Source organism: Galleria mellonella, unplaced genomic scaffold, assembly GCF_026898425.1.
Source record: "Galleria mellonella isolate WM207_F2 unplaced genomic scaffold, CSIRO_AGI_GalMel_v1 utg65, whole genome shotgun sequence".
Classification (NCBI taxonomy): domain Eukaryota; kingdom Metazoa; phylum Arthropoda; class Insecta; order Lepidoptera; family Pyralidae; genus Galleria; species Galleria mellonella.
In genome coordinates this window covers 5,364,459-5,382,145 of record NW_026442138.1, presented here as the reverse complement: position 1 = coordinate 5,382,145, position 17,687 = coordinate 5,364,459, and the positions used below count along the sequence as shown (strand labels likewise).

At 31.1% G+C, this 17,687-nt stretch overlaps 2 protein-coding genes across 2 annotated transcripts; one reads left to right on the top strand and one right to left on the bottom strand.

The window, feature by feature from the left end:
* Nucleotides 1–1,788: 1,788 nt before the first annotated feature.
* On the bottom strand, nt 1,789–7,364 carry LOC113519836 (uncharacterized). The gene is made up of 6 exons (XM_026905050.3): nt 7,116–7,364; nt 6,468–6,650; nt 6,229–6,376; nt 4,705–4,848; nt 3,825–4,038; nt 1,789–3,298 (listed from the first exon to the last, which is right to left on the bottom strand). The coding sequence occupies exons 1-6, from the start codon at nt 7,189–7,191 to the stop codon at nt 2,318–2,320; spliced, it is 1,746 nt and encodes a 581-aa protein (XP_026760851.2). The 5' UTR covers nt 7,192–7,364; the 3' UTR covers nt 1,789–2,317.
* Nucleotides 7,365–8,234: 870 nt separating this feature from the next.
* LOC113519668 (beta-mannosidase) lies at nt 8,235–17,087 on the top strand. Its single transcript, XM_026904826.3, has 12 exons — nt 8,235–8,509; nt 9,064–9,210; nt 10,338–10,486; nt 11,068–11,261; nt 11,860–12,118; nt 12,343–12,508; nt 12,620–12,745; nt 13,603–13,777; nt 13,872–14,448; nt 14,534–14,663; nt 15,159–15,544; nt 16,109–17,087. The coding sequence occupies exons 1-12, from the start codon at nt 8,383–8,385 to the stop codon at nt 16,346–16,348; spliced, it is 2,676 nt and encodes an 891-aa protein (XP_026760627.2). The 5' UTR covers nt 8,235–8,382; the 3' UTR covers nt 16,349–17,087.
* The last annotated feature ends 600 nt before the right edge of the window (nt 17,088–17,687 follow it).

Genomic DNA, 17,687 nt, shown 5'->3' with positions numbered 1-17,687 from the left:
ATCTTAATGGTGCAGAATTGGCGAACTGTTAGTTGGTTTTACTAGTCAATAGTACTTTTGACTGGTTAAAAATTTTGACTGCAAGAAATGAAAAAATCTAAACATAATGTCATTCATAATAATTTGTACACAGTGCAAAATTTTCATATTAAACTTTGAATACTGTATGTGTTTAATGAATGGGATGTATGATTATTATTAGTATTATTATGCAGATAAAGTTATTTACTTTAATGTACTGTAGTAGGACAAGGTTGATGGGTTTCTTAATAAATCGTTGTGTTTGACTTCTTCTATGTGAACAAATATGCCGTTAATATAATGCAAGTTGAATTTGCAGATCTCTGATGGTAAGTTACGTCACTTCTGCACCATACTTATTTACCTACAACGTGATATTCGTGCTTGAGTCTGTATTTATACGGAGATAAAGCATTTAAATATAATCATTAATTTCCACATATAGCAATTTTTTTTGTATCAATTAGAGTCCATTTTATTAGCATAAAAACACTTTAAAAATATAACAAAAATAAGCAAATGTACAAAGGCGAGCTTAACTCTACTAGAGATTTCTTCGAGTAAACCCAAATAAGAAAGGAGTTTAAATTTAATTTCGGTTATGCTGTGAGTATTTCCCATCTACTCGTATATTTTTTGTTTATTGTAACACACCAAGTTAGTAATATACCAAGTATATTCCAGAAATCTAGGGTACTTAAATTACGTATTAGGTACGTGCTTATGAAAGTTGATGGACAGAGTTCTATAAATTTTGTTTTTTATTTTTCTTACTGTACTATAAACTTCGTATCTTTTTTATTAGTATCATTAAAAATTAATAGTATAACCAACTATACTACCACTTTATTAATAAAATTAATAGATGTCTTTGTTTAAGGTTGATACAACTTTAAATAATTTCATAGTTCTGCAAACTAGAGAGAATTAACGTCTGAACGAGTAAAGTTTTAATATAAATAATTTGCATAATGTTTTTGCAAAAATAAGTAACAAGTTTATGAATATGCTTGTAAATATATTGAATTTTAATAAAACGTGTCGTACGCGGATATTGTTTTACATAGTATTTACATTGTTCCATATTAAATAACTAGCGGGATTGGTCCCGCCTTCGTACATTTTTTTTAAATAAAATACGTTATAAAATATGTTATATATTCAATATGTTAGTTGCTGATAATGCAGATTTCTATATCTGAATTTTTAAATACCGTTAAGTAATTTTTGACTTTACTCACTGCAAAAAAATCTTTCCTCTTTATAATATTAGTTTAGAAAAATCCTGATAAATATATAATAAAAATATTTAGATCACAGTAAATTTCCATTCTTGTTGCATTGCTGCAGAGGACTGATACGATTACTGGAGTCTCTATGGCCTTCACTATCCGTGTTCCATATTGCATCATGTGTTTCGCGTCAAAACGAGATATTGATCGGTGCTTAGAAGCGTAATATTAATCATTCGGTTTACAGTTTGTGATTGAATGAATGAATGGCAGTGGAATTAAACAAAATGATAATAATAATTAAGGAATCAGTAATATAGATATCCGTAAAATAATATCTATGTAAATAGAGGATTAATATTGAAGATTGTTATTAACAGAAGCTCAAACTTTATTAATAAGAGCTCCCTGGAATTCATTTTTATACCTAGTGAATTTGTCGTTATAAGACAAATGACTACGTATCTTTTTCCACTGAAAACCCATTAGTGTAAACCAATAAAAAAATATTCAATTATTTATTGTTCTCCATTTTTAAAATTGGTGAATCATAATAATTTATTATGATTGTGTACAGTCTCGAAAGTTGGGAACGACAAGAAATTAATAGTCAAAGAACGTCGAGAGGCAATGAATACACCTTTGATGTTTATTTTGAAATGATACATAAAATTAGGTTATTTTTATGTATTTAATAAAATGACTAGAATGTTAGCTTAGTTTGTATTGTTCTGTTTTAATAAGGTTTTCTTATTTTTGTTGTTAACTATACAAGTAGGTATTTATTACATAAACGACATGGTAACAACGGTGAAAACTGCAAAGGAAATGAATCCTACTAATATTATAAATATGAAAGGTTATAAAGACATTTGGATATTTCTATGTTCGTTACTAAATTATACTTAAATGACTGCACAGTTTTGATTGAAGTTTGGTACGTATGTAGGTTATATGCAACTTATACGATAATTCATATACTGATTAACGTATGTACGTTGTGAGGATATTCAAAACTGTTAAGTATTAATATAGAAAGATTTACTTTTTTTTATATTAACTTATTAATCTTGTTTTTCTTTCTTGGAGGTTTGCGTTTCTTGATCGTTTTTATCTGGTTCTTTTGTTTCCCTAGTAGTAACAGATTTTTTATTTAAATCTTCCTTAATGTTATGCAATTGAGTTTCTTTGTCTTTTTCTTCAGTAGTACTGGTAGATTTTGCTATATAAACTTTTTGAGATTTGGTGCTTTTTTGTTTTTTATTCGTTTGAATACCAATTTGTTTAAGGTTAGACTTTTTAGCGATTTTAATTTCCTCGGTACTAATTTCAGAAGGATATTCTGCATTTGATTGAGAGTTTAATTTAGCTTCAAAATTTTTTTTCAATTCATCGGTAATATTCAGAGTAGATTCAAATAGCGGAATATTTTCTTGCTTTTTTGCCAATAAAGATGTCGAAGGTATTGATGAACTTAGCAATGCAGGCGGGTCAATTAATTGCATGTGTAATTTCTCTTGTAAATTTATTCCTTTTATTATTTCTTTGGTATCATGAATATCTATAGAATTCTCAGAGTCATTGTTTCGTGGTGCATAACGATTGTTTGATGATATTTTTTCTTGTCCATACTGACGTGTAATTGTTAATTGATAACTGGGAGGTTTATCAAAACTTGAACTTTCTGAAAATTTGTTTTCAATTTCTGGTAAATTTATAGTTTCCACAAGATTATATATAATTTTTACAATAAATTTATGTTGTTTTGAAACAGATTGATAGGCACGTATTTTGGCTATTTTATTTCTTTCTTCAAGTAACAAAGAAAGTTCAGATTTCATTGCTTTGGTGGAATAAAATAAATCGCTATTTGCAACGTAGAGTTCTTCAATATCGTCTATGGCAAGATCTTTCTCTGTACTTATTGATGTATCTTTGAACTGTACTTTACTTTGCAATTGAATTGGGAGGGATTTTAGAGAATCATTTTCAGTGTTGTACCACACATCTGGTAATATAGTACGAATTGGTTTCTCACAGCTTTCCTAAAAAAATGCATTTACGTTTATCTTTAAAATATTTGATATATTTATAATGAGAACAATATTAATTAAATGTAGTATATTTATCACAAGTGGATATTATAATACACATTTACTTATCTACTTGTATCTACTATGTCTATCCCACACATACGAGTATTATGAATGTAAATATGTTTGGATGTTTGTTACTATTAAAAAATCACCAAATCGATTTATAACTAACAGAGTTATAACATAAAAAAATACAACTGAATTGAGATTGCACTCTTTTTGAAATCGGGTAAAAAGCAATGTTTAAATGCGTTAAATTGTGTTTGAAATCAACACAGCACAAACCCCGTCGATTGTAAAAAGAGTCATCATCAGGGCAGAATTGATGAAGATATCGTGTAATATATAAGTATATATGTTAAAAATACTCGAAATGACTTGAGAACTTTTTAAGTCGGTTCAGAATTAAATAATACTATGTATATTATAACAATATTAGATAAGATTTCTTTAGATAGGTGTGTATTAAAAATACCAGTAATTTATCGACGTCCCCAACAAGTTCAGCGTTGACTCGCACTAGTTGAAAGTCTACTACCAACAGCACTCGGGCCACAGTTAGTAGTGCAGATAACAACCAACAGGCGGTGTGTAACCAGGCGGAGATGATCGTTAGTTTAATTGCTTGGTATACGCCTCGTATGCGTCGTTCATAGGCCAAGGTAGCCACATTGACCGTGTAGGTGCAGCTGTGGTAAATATTTTTTTTATTATTTGTGTTGTGAATGCATGCACGCACGCACACTTAGACAAATACGAATGCACGATGTGTAGTTCACGATATTATTTTACATATTATACCAATACTATCAATTCATAACTGAATACGCGTCTATTCCATTAAAGGAAGATATTAATAAGCCTACTATTACTAAGCTGGATAAGTGGCTTGTATTTGCGGCTTTCAATTATCTATATAAATAATGTTTTTATGCATTCTTATTCATTTGATTATGATGAAACTTAGGTGGTTTGTACTACATACACCTGTGAAGGTGTATGTAGTACCCCAAAATATTTCTTTTTATTTTTTTGACAATTTTTTTTTATTTTTATTTTATTATAATTTAGCATTGAAAAATATATACAACTTTAAATTTTCATCGTTTTACGATCAACCCCTGTATTTTAATTGCGATTTTTATATTTTGCAATAAGTGGTAAAACAACGTTTACGGGGTCAGCTAGTATTCATATATAATCCCAATATAACAAAATAGACATATTTTTTGAACATATTTTAATTATACATAGACTCCAAAATAATATTATATTAATTTTGATAACAAAGAAAAACTAAAAAAAAGCCGCTTTAATAAAAGTAGTCAAACATTCAACATACAATCGATACTGACCTAGGGCTACCGGTGACTTTGCTCAGTTTGTTGCATAACTCTTGCAAGCCGTAGTGGGTAATAGCTGATGAGTAAACACAGAGTCCGCCCATCGCCAAAGAGAATATGAAAACAGGAGGTAGTATGCGCCAAGGTCTCTGTAAACTAAACCATTATTTATATTATTATTAGAAAAACATTTGCTTTCTTAGAAAGAACTAGTGCAAAATGAACCTTTGAATAAGGCCTAAACGGTGAAGTCGGTCAGGTGAAATAATCACTTTTTTTATGGAAGAGTTCAAGAGATTTTTTTCTAATATCAATATATCTAGAAAGTTCCACCAAATGTCGACAATCACGACCATTAACATACTGAACATTAAATATTTTTTATCTTTATAGGTACTCAAAAATTTTTTTATAACACAAAGGTGATAAACAAGCATACAGCCCATAATCATCATATCAGCCGTAATCTGTCAACTGTTGAAAATGGGCCTCCTCCATAGATTGCTATAAGGAACGGGACCATTCTTTATGTCAGTTAACCGTTGGGGGATTTTGCCAGTAGAAGTTCTAGTTCTAGTTACCATGCTTGGCAGGCGGATTGGTAACTGCAGTTTGACTTTTGGTTACGTTTTAAGAGGGATGCTGTTGCCCATTTCTCGACTATTAAGTTCCCTTAGTCGCCTTAGTTGTGTGTGATAATATAGTTTTCTGAAGGTAAAATAATTTTTACAACAGCTTGAGTACTTTTTGAGGTTACCCAATACACACAAATAATCAGACCTTTCCTCTTTATAATATTAATATAGATACAGATATATATTAATACGATGTTCTTAATGTTACAACGTAATTATGATGAAGGTAAAAATGTGTGTGTTAATAATAAAATAATTTAATTAATATATGTAATTAAATCTAATGTTTGACGACCTTATTTTAATAACGTGTATTTGACATTGTAAGGTACAATGAACTTGATATATTATTTAACTTCATCAAGATCATAATGTTGAAGAACATATAAGATACACAAGTTTTGTTTGTATACAGAGGACGAGTTTGCTCATCTTTTGAACTGTGTTCGTAGCTGATTTTTTTTTGTGGATGTTCGCGTTTTGGAGACTACTACGAAGTGAACTGCAGAGCCGTCTGTTCCTTAACTGTTTCCCTCAGAGCCGTCTATTCCTTAACTCGCAGTGATTTCGAGCTTCTCATTTCAGATAGCATTCTTAGCATCACTATATAACATAATATAGTGCCATATTAGGGAGGTTATTATCTTTCAGAGACAATACATCAGCATCTTCATATCAGTCGATAATTGTCCACCTCTGAACATAGTCTTCCTCCATAAGGAGGGTTTTACCAGTAGTAGCAATTTTTGGCAAGTCAGTTGACAAAAGCAGTTAGGCTTTGGTGATGTTTTAAGGACGCTGTTGCTCATCCGCTCGATAATTAAATTCCTTAATTGCCTCTTACGACACCTACAGGAAAGGAAGGGGAACTACAATACATGGTACAAATAATAAAGCTTACCCCGTTAAGGTTCTGCTACCAGTTGAGCACATAAGAAACATAGTTGTCCAGACAAGTCCAAATATACCAGATACCAGGGGAACATACATAGGTAGGTAGCATGCATTCTTTTCCATCCATTGAGTGTTTAAAAAATCCACTGGCAATACTGTGGATCAGATTAAAGTAATATAATATACGAGTCCAGCTGCACTCAAAGTGTGATTTCAAAGTTAGTAACGTGTTACATTAAAACTTACAGTCGGGTGAATCTTTATCCAGTGGAATGAAATCATATATGACATTGTGGTGTAATGACGTCAGTGATTGCAGTTTGGGGAAGAGTACACACTTGTCATCGAAGAGATGCATCAGTATGTGGAAGCAGAAAGTGCAGAATGAACCGAACACGAAGGCCATGAAGAACAAAAGGAGATGAGCGCCTGAAGAGCGACACACAGAGTAATTGCATATTGGTTTTACTAGGAGTTGTTGGTTAGGTAGAACAGTATATGTATTCATAGATATTATATTATTATATATTTGATACACCTATACTAAGATAGGTAATAAAAACTACGTTTGGAGGTTTCGTTTTGGGCTACCACTTTTGGGCTACACGTGACTAAAAGTGGCTATTTAGATGATGTACTTATGTAGTGTTATTATTCCTTTACTGATATTAAGTAGAAATTTAATTACCTGTAATTAGCTAAATGAGATCTATTATATGGAATACGAGTTGGTAGATTATCTGAGATGAGTCCAGACCTATTTGCAGTAACATTATGGTGTCAGCCTTTTACCTATTTTTATACATTTTTGATTCATATTGAAGTCACGTATAAATATCTTTAGAGTTAACAATTAGTCTACAGTTAGTAAGTGTGTATGTTAATTTTAAATACCTTTCCAGGCTCCATTTACTTCATTTTCTCCTCGTTCTACTAATCTATATTCTTCAAATAAAGAAATTCTCTCCATTTTTATAAATCTTAAATTATTCTGACGTAAACTTATTATTATTTAACTATTTTATGTCATTCTTGAAACACATTAAAAGGTTGGCTAAGTATTTATTATAAATAAATAGGAATATATTTATTCCGATTAGGTTAATTTAAATAGAATTTAGGAAGCGGCTACATTTGCATACACTACTGCACTTATGTTTGTAAAGTTGTCCTTTTTAAATTTTATTAATTTTATCTGTTTTTATACCATAGTATTAAAATATGTATAACTCCCAAGTTTTAAATTGTGATGACTAGTGGCATACATTAGCGGAAAAAATTAAAGGATCAAAAAAAAATCTAAATTTACACGATTTTTCAAACGGCTGTATCTGTGGTAAAAATGGTTGTTATGGAGTAAAAAAAATTTGAAGCTTAAAGTTTCTAATTTATGAATCTTCCAAAAAAAAAAACGAGTAAAACGTATCGCATAATCTTACCATAAAATTTTTTTTTTTCAAAATGTTAGTTTAAACTTATTTTTGGTTTTAAAAAATTTCTAACTTAACAAATTTATGGATTAGAGACGTTGTTCATTTAGCTTAAATTTTTTTTTCTTGGTCTTGATACGATCATTTTTTACTGAGCCATCGCTCATTGCTATTGTTTTCATTCAATAAACCCTTTAAACTATAACATTTGTTAGATGTATTGGTATGTTATATTGTACATAAGTAGAAGTATCGGTTCTCGTTTATCGCAAATACTTGATAAATATCAATAATCAAGTGTCATTCCATTCCCCGATTTCGTTCTCCTAAGTAAGCAGGTATGCTAGCAGCGAATATATTTATATAAACGAATGAGACAGAGGCGCCCAAGCAAACTTTTGTACTTTTATATAAAGTGTTCTTCTAGTTATATACATATATATTAAAACATTCTAAAATAAAAACTGTATAAAAAACTATATAATAAAATGTAAAGAGTTTGCCACGGCCGGTCGTGTAATCTTTTTACCCTATTCCTTATCACTATCGATGTATGATACGCAGAGTATTTTATTTGTGTAGGTACGTAAACTGTACATTCGTTGACACATGGAGCCATCGATAGTGAACTAATAATTCTGTACAAATGTCCGATTGTACCTAATCGACTGACGTCAACGGCATCTGAGCGAGTTGATTCAGTGAATTCGTTGAACAGATGAGATCAAACAATGAAGTGTAATGTGATGTTATTTATCGTATTTCTATTTTATGTAAAATTAATTCCCGCTGCGTGTAATTTAAATTTGAATTTGGGATCCGATCACGTTGTTTGGACCGTTAAAAATAAAAATGGATGTGAGTATATACAATATTTAATATTTTAAGATTATAAGTTTATATATAATATTTTAAGATTTTGTTGTAAAAAAATCTAGTTTAATCATAACAGAAATAATATGTATATGAAGTCAATATGACAAAAATAAATCAAAATGCATTAGTAATTATTTAAATCGTAGCAGAATTAGTAAAACGATCGCATTATTTTTGTCTACATGTATCATGTTAGTAACGAGGACTAGTAGCTTTATTTTCCACCACCACCGTCCACCTTACAATATGCTCTAATATTAGAGCATATTGTAAGGTGGACCTCCATGGGTCCTTCTTGGAAAGTATCGTGGTAAAATCGTTAGTTTCAGCATGTTTTTTTTTTTAGGACAGAATGGTGAATAAGTAGATAGCCCATCAGTTGTAAAACGGTAACCGTCGCCTATAGACATGATTAGTAATATGAACATCACAGAATATACTATGATAGTACTTCTTATACATTGTATTCGATTTGTATCTTTTAAATCCACCATACACTGTATAAGTTGATAAATTATAAAAAAATTCTATCGCAGCTATATCGATACCAGCCACAGTTCCTGGTGGCATCTATTCGGACTTGCATAAAGCAGGCGTAATTGGCGATATCCTGGCTGGCTTCAATGATGTTTTGACGAGATGGGTAGCTTACGACACATGGACCTACACTGGATTGTTTCACGGTAAGTACACAATAAACATAGATTAAGGATAACAAATGATCAATACCAAATACTGTTATTTATTTAAATTTGTATTTTCTAGCTGACAGTTTTTTTTTTTATTTTTCTTTGCAACAGACATTAAAAAAAAGGAGGTGCTTAATTCAGTTGTATTATTTTTTTATGTTTGTTACTTCATAACTCCGTCAGTTGTAAACCGATTTAGAAAATTATTTTTTATCTAACAAGATATACTTACAGATTAGTCCCATAGAAATTTTATCAAAATTGGTTCAGTACTTCAGTTTTTAGGTCAAAATAATTGGTTTTGTCATAATTGAAGTCGACTTTTTTGTGAGACACAATCTTTAATTATATGTGATTTTTTTTATAAACACGCAATGAATTTTAATACGGGTAAAGGTTTGTATGTACAGTAAATATTTTGTAATAAATTGCACCTGTGCGAAGTTAGGGCTGATAGCTATTTTATTGTGAAAACGTAGATAAGTGCAAGTTTTTCAAGCCGTAATAGGTATGTTTACATGATGCTTTTTATCTTTCTGTAACGTAATTCCAGATAATATAATAAATATGGGTCAACATGGGCCAGATTAGTAATATTATTAATGTGTTTGCTTGAAATACATAATTGCATAGATACATTCACTATTTGCGATTTGGGGGTCTTTAGGATCGAGTCCCAGTTTACCCACCTGAATGTTTTAAATTCACGACAGTCATTCTGTAAGCAATGATAAATACCTTCGACATAATGACGACGATTTAGAAACTCAATGCTACCTTTACACAGGTCTTCGTCCTTAATTATAGATAGTAACCTGTATCCCGCGATTATGCTTGCGTGATATGGATTTGTGTCCCTTTTCGTTTATTATTTATTTCTTTATTTAATGTAAAATTAAATTCAAATCTGTCAAGCAATTTAGATGGAGTATGTTACTCCATCTATTTAGAACATTTTTACATCCGACTTGAAATATGGTTAACGAATTGTTAGGTTTTTTTTATAAAGGTCTAGAAAATGCTTTATTTTCTGAAATTATTAGTCGGAGAGTTTTTATTGGCGAATGATATTATTGTTAGTGATTGATGCAATAAATTACATATGATATATTATATTACAGTAACCGAAGAGCAATTAACAACAAATGTAGCACATCTGGTCTTCCACGGGCTGGATACTGTTGCGTTCATTGAGTTGAACGATGCTCCTGTCGGCGCTGCAAATAATATGTTCGTCAGATATGTTTTCGATGTGAAAAAACATTTGAAGGTCACTATAATTACAGATAACTTATAATAATCATCATCACTTATTTACTTGTTGCTCGTTTCGTCCGTGTGACGTATTTGTCAGAATAAATACATAAGAATTGGTCACAATTTAAGCAGAGACAAACTATTTCTTGGAGATTACTTAAACCAATACAAATAGATATAGGTAGGTACTTATGAATACAAATGTTTGTATTATGCGAGGATCGAACCTGCGACCATTGGATGGAAGGTTAGGCGCTATATTGGGCCGCTATGTAGAAAATTTGAAATATTAATATACTTATTGTAATCAGGTATATTGGAGTGTATGATAGGAGTAAAAAATATTTCCATAAATATATTTTCTACCACGGAACAATTGGTAGGTATTGTAAGGCAATGTAAGGCTTATGAATTAACTAGCTTTTGGCCGCGAATTTATTAAAGGGGGTCGAATTTTCATAATTTCTTTCTATTTGGAAAATTTCAATATTTTAGATTTAGCGATAGCAGTTGTGCGTTGATATATGCGTCAGTCAATCAATGAGCATCCCCTTTTATACATATATAAGGTCATTGAGTTTGTTTTGAAACCAGGTAGGCGTAAACGAATTGAAAGTAGTTTTTCAATCTCCCGTGGAAGCGGCGAAACAGCGTTCTGATAAACATTTCACGCTCCCAGCGTGTGTGCCTGATATCTACAACGGAGAATGTCACGCCAACCAGCTTCGAAAGATGCAAGCTTCATTCGCCTGGGACTGGGGACCAGCTTTCCCATCAGTTGGAATTTGGTAAGGGATTAATTTAAAAAATTGCTTGATTGAAAAGAACAAGGACTAGTTGATCTAACGTAACGTACTGGGATTACAGGCAAATAGGGCCTATTTTTATTGCCAACTGAAACAGTTTGATATTAGGCATTGAGACATTTTTTACATTCAAATAAATTTATGTAGGTAAAGGGGAAAAAATTTTACACAAATTTACTTTACGCGAAAATTTAAAATTAACTGCTTGAACAAAGATTGACAGAAAGTTTTAATCTTAAACATGATATTGTTCATGCCTATAGGTAATGGTTGCCACTTTCCGTCAGGTAGACCGTCAGCTTGTTTGCCATTCTACGCAAAAAAGCCTACGCCCATTTCTAGTGATAAAATAATACTACCGTTTGTCAGAGGAAGATTGTGTACAGTCTTTTGCATTGGTATATCTTTGTCTCAATTATTAATTTTGCCGTTGTGAGCTATGTGAGAGAAATTGTTGGTGTAAAATAAAAAAGGAATAAAATAATTTTTTTTCAAGATCTTCATGTCATAAGAATGTGCAGTTGACTACTTTTAACAGTTTGCCATTAAATAAACCATACACCAAAATAAATTTTTTTAGGAAACCAGCTGAAGTAGAATTTTACAACGGATCTATTATAAGATCTGTATCAACGTACGCTGAAAGAAAAAATGGTAAATGGAAACTAAATATTAAAGCTTACTTGGAATCCAGTCAAGAGTATAAACAAATTGATGGATATTTAAGCGCGAAACTATTGCTTGAAGGAAATCAAGATGTTAAAGTCGGAAAAGATGTAAATGTTTCAACTAGAGAGGATGGGATGGCGGAAGTTGAACTTAATATTACTATAAGTGAGGTAAAAATTGAAATATTCTGTAGAACCTAAGATCAATATAGAATCCATATAATATGCATTTAATTACATAATAAGACTTCTACGTCTTTATTTTACTTTGCAAATACTATTGATGAGTACATATGATACTATCGACTAATAAACATTATTTTACTTCGCAAATATTTTATGAATTACACGTCTGTACTGTATTAAACTATTGACTGATATAACATTGTTAACAGAATGTTGTAAGACTCTGGTGGCCAAATGGGTACGGAGACCAACCGCTGTATGATTTATTTGTCTTTTTCTCGACACGAGGCAACAAAAATGAAATATCCCAAAAACATTTACGTATTGGTTTCCGGACTATAGTGCTTATTCAAATTGATGCCTCTACTAAACTGGGTTAGTTGAGTTTATTTTGTTTGTATTTAGATGTTAATAAAAAAATATTTTTATAAAAATAACTAAAAAGTTAAACGGTAAAATAAAATTATGATTGTACTTTTTTTTCAGGTAATACAACGGGTGGTCAAGGGCTTGTCTTTTATTTTGAAATTAATGGTTACCCATTATTCTTGAAAGGATCAAACTGGATACCAGCTGACATTTTACCTGAATTAGGATATAACGAAACGACTGGTAATTAGAAATTTATCTTAAATCCTACCAATAGGGTATTTTATTTTGTAATTCTATGAATATTATAGGCTAGCTTTGTCCCGCTTAGTATGCGCGGATTTTAGAAGAAAAAAAAAAAAACAATGCAAGGATCACTTCAAGGTGGCGTTTAAATCAGATTTTGAGGAATACTACAGTGAAAACCGTATTCAATTGGGTGCAGAAGTTTTTGCGTGATGCCGAAACATATATATACACAAACTGACGGACAGACAAAAGTTTTAAAAATTTTGCTTTGGTTTTTATTGCTCCAATTAAAACCCCTTATATATACTTTTTAAATGTCTTCCATGTATGTACAGATATTGTCCAGTTACATTTTTATTTTATTAGATGTGAAAGTTTGTAAAAATGGATGGATCGATATATATTTGATACTCTTTCATGCAAAAATTATTAACGCACTTATCAGGCTATTTCACTGCTCAATTCTCTGATTGCACAGCAGCCAGATATTGATATATTTAATGATAAAATAGATATATTTTTAAAATGTTGTTTAAAATTTTTAAGTTTGTAAAATAAACCTATGGCTCACTAGATATTTTGAGATACTACATGTTTTGAGATACTGTAAGTGTGGTGAGTAATTTATAAATAAATAAATAAATGAAATTGAATAAAATTTGGTACACAGTTATATCCTAACTTAATTCGAAAGATATTTTATGTATTTACTGATTCATGCGAGCAAAGCAGCGGGATATTGCTAACATTAGATAAAAAATGCAATATTATGTTGTATATACCCATTTTTTTTTTATTTTGTGTATTCAGTAGGCTCATAAGTATATTGATATATCTGTTTAAATTTTAAGTGAACGGACTGCTGACTGCAGCACGAGATGCTCATATGTCGATGCTGCGCGTGTGGGGTGGTGGACTATACGAATCAGATTATTTCTACGAGAGATGTGACCAACTTGGAATTTTAATTTGGCAAGATTTTCTTTTTGCCTGCGCCATGTATCCAGTTGATACTGAATTTCTCGAGTAAGATGACTTAATAATTAAATTTAAGATATTTATTTAAGTAAATATAAGTTTAGTTTGAGGTTGGTCTGTAACTTTAATTATAAATTTCTAGAAGCGTAAAAACTGAAGTGGAGCAAAATATTCTTCGACTTCAGCATCATCCATCTATAGCTGTCTGGGCTGGTAATAATGAGAATGAAGGAGCATTACGTGGTAACTGGTACGACACCCAACCACAATTCGAAAAATATAAGGAGGAATATATTAAACTTTATGTAGAAACAATGAGACCGATTGTTGAAAATTTAGACTTGGATAATAGAGAATATTTGGTATCTAGTCCATCTAATGGGTTAGAATCTGAACTAGAAGGATACATCGCCCAAAACCCATCTGATCCTCATTATGGTGATGTTCATTATTACAATTACTTAGCAGATAACTGGGATATGAATATCTATCCAAAGACGAGGTTTGGTTCCGAATATGGCTTTCAGTCTTGGCCATCACTCGCTACCACAAAGACCGCCACACAAGATCCCAATGATTTAAGATTGGACAGTGAATATTCGAAACATCGGCAGCACAATCCAAATGGGAATGATTACATCGTACAACAAATAGATCGGCATTTGAAGCTCGACCAAAATGATACGAACTATTATGAAAAATTCGTCTTTTACAGTCAGGTAAAATATGATGTATTGAAATAAATTTGTTTAGATAAAAAGTATTAAAATGTAATAATGTGACAGTTATTTTAAATAATTTTAGATAACACAAGCAATGGCTATGAAAGCAGAATCTGAGTATTATCGGCAAAACCAGTACGAATGGTACACAATGGGTGCTTTGTATTGGCAATTAAATGATGTATGGCAAGCTCCATCATGGTCAGGAATAGGTATGTGAAATACGTTTATATACTAGTCTATATTATAGATAAAAGCAACTCAAAGAAAGAAAGAAATAATTTATTCAAAGAATCAACTAGTGATTCCACGCTGGGCGCCAGAATAACAGATGAAGATCTTTATCTTTTTTACATTGGCGTAGAGTTCTTTTGGTAATTGTGGTGGAATTTATTAGTTTTTAGAAGCGAGAAAAATTTTAGTCTTCTACAGGTTTGATGTGTGCTAATGTCAAATAAATGTTATCTTAAATATATTCGAAATCAATATCGATTCCATGCAATGAAATTGGTATAAATTTCAATTTCATTGTATCAGAAGTCACTTCTCTAATTGTGAACCTGACGGTATGAACCAATCCTTTTGTTGTTTAATCTTTAAAAGATTAATATGAATTATTATTAGTATATGATCAGTCATTATTGATCATCTTCATATAATTAGTTCAAGATTACAAAAAAGTAAATTTTAATTATTATTTTTCACAGAATATGGTGGCAAATGGAAAATGTTGCATTACTATGCCAAGTGGTTCTTTGCACCTGTGTTAGTTTCTCCTAGATTACTTCTAACAGGTGATGTGGATGTGTATCTGCTTAATGATAGATTTGTGCCAATAATAGATGCACAGGTCATAGTGGACGTATTCAATTGGAACAGCTTAATACCTGTTAAATCTCAAAGTTATCCAGCGAATGCGCCAGCACTGAGCTCTAATAAACAAAATTTCTCGTTATCAATGTGGGATATTAACAGGGATGAGATATTCTTGAGGTTCACGTTGAAAGCCGAGGGAGTCTCTTCATCACCATATAATTTTATCTTTCCCAAACCTTTGAAATCAGTTAAAGGTTTAACGACTCCAAGTATAAAGGTAAATATCCAAGTTAAAATACATTTTGTTTATAGGTAACAAACTGTTTGCTGGGATGCTGAAAATTGTCTTAATTTATTAATGTTTGTCTTAATTTAGTTTAGTTTTAGAAACGTTTTAATTATATCTAGACTAAGTATAATATTATATATATATATATATATATATATATATATATATATATATATATATATATATATATATATATATATTACTACTAAAATATAGCCTTTGGTTATATTAATAAAAAGCGAAAAAAAAAAAAACAGTAAATCGTAAACAATTGTAAATAACAAAATTCGAATTTGTTTTTCATTATTAAAGAGTCCCGCGATTGATTACGATCTTATCTGATGGAAAGCCACGATATGGTCTAAGATGGAGTTCGCGGGACCAAGAATAACCTATTCACATTGGCCTTAAATTGGTGCATATTATATTTGGATAGAAAAACATAAGCACGGAGATAGTTCCACTTTTCGGCCATCAAGTTAATTTAGGTCTCAAATATTGTGACAGTAATTATATAAACAAGTATATGAGTTATTGAAATTTCTGTTACAGATCAAAGTATCTAATCCTACGGACAGATTGTCTGGAAAACAAATCTATTATCCTGTAGACGTGCAAGTGAATACAGTTGTACTGTTTTTGTGGCTTGAAACAGCCGGTATAGAGGGACAATTTGAAGACAATGGTTTTATAGTAACGAATCCATATATTAGAACTTATTTCATAACTAAGAAGAGAATTTCATCTGAAAAATTGGAACGTACCATTACTCATCAATATTATATCCATTGATTTTCTATTGTTTAAATATAAGAAAGAAGAAAGAAAGATTTAAATAAATTTAAAATTTAAAGAACAAAATTAAATGTGAAATAAAATTATTGGATACGGAGGATTAATACCTTAGTTCTCGAAATGACATTGCAATATATGAAGGGTATCAGGGGTGTCACAGTGTATTTTCTGGTGTCCATGGTCTCTATTGCTTCATTTCATATCCAAAAAACTCGGTGTGCTTAATAGAGCGAAGCATTATTTCACGCCGGATCAGTGATTACTGCTCTACAAATCGCAAATCCAGTCCCACATGGAGTATTGCTGTCACTTATGGACGGGAGCACCTAACGTATAACATAAGATACCAGCTTGAACCCTTCGATTCAGTGCAACGACGAGTTTTGCTAGTAGTTGCCATGCTTGGCAGGCGGGTTGCCAACTGCAGTTAGCCTTTGATGTTTTAAGAGAGACGCTGCTGTCAATCCCTCGACTATTAAGTTTCCTTAGTCGCCTCTTACGACACCCACAGAAAAGGAAGACCAAATAGGTACAGGTTATTTTATCTTGTATCAATGTATGTACGGTACATTCAGCTTGTGAATCAATTCTCTCTGTACCGGTTTTTTTTTTCTTTTATTATAGTGTCATTGGAGTTACCTACCTGTTTTTATATTAAAATACCTAAATTTACATTCAGTTATGTTATCTTTATCTATAGAGTACTTACATAATATATAGTAACTAAGAGCCACAATGTGTTTTATTTTTAAAGCGTTAATCTCGAGAGAGTTGTCAAAGTTATGAATGATTGAAGTGTTCTTGCAATAAGTACCTACTTAAATACCTACTTATCGAACGGAAACATTTGCGCTGTGATGCAATTATTTTTACTCATATTGTGCTATTTATTATTAGTGCTAGCATAATTAAATGTAAATGTAATAATTAAATGTAAAGGTAAAGCCATTGATTTTTAATGTTATCATCACAGATAATAAATAAGTATTAATAAGTAGGTACTAAGAGATCAATGTAAAACTTTACGCCGACTCTAAATAGACATGAACCAAGACAAGAAGATAATAATTATGTACAGATAGTTATTAGGATAGTTGTTTATTGTAAACAAAGGGATTTAGTTGGAATACCAGCGTATTAATAGTAACTAATTATTATTATACCGTGAAAAGCACTTACGTACTACGCAAGTATTTGTTAATTTGAGATGGCACGGTCAGTGTCGAGGAAAATATTTTTACTTCAATTGTTTGCATTCATAGATCATATTGTCCCTGTAATCGCTGATGACATGTAATCGTTGTCCTCTAAATCCTAATAAAGTCTATTTGCTTAC

Coding starts and splice junctions, on each gene's coding strand:
- LOC113519836 (XM_026905050.3), bottom strand. CDS start 7,191: ATGGAGAGAATTTCTTTATTTGAAGAATATAGATTAGTAGAACGAGGA. Junction 4,849..6,228: donor GGTAGCAGAACCTTAACGGG/GTAAGCTTTATT, acceptor ATAATGGTTTAG/TTTACAGAGACCTTGGCGCA. Junction 3,299..3,824: donor GGGACGTCGATAAATTACTG/GTATTTTTAATA, acceptor GCATTTTTTTAG/GAAAGCTGTGAGAAACCAAT.
- LOC113519668 (XM_026904826.3), top strand. CDS start 8,383: ATGAAGTGTAATGTGATGTTATTTATCGTATTTCTATTTTATGTAAAA. Junction 8,510..9,063: donor CGTTAAAAATAAAAATGGAT/GTGAGTATATAC, acceptor ATTCTATCGCAG/CTATATCGATACCAGCCACA. Junction 9,211..10,337: donor CTACACTGGATTGTTTCACG/GTAAGTACACAA, acceptor ATTATATTACAG/TAACCGAAGAGCAATTAACA.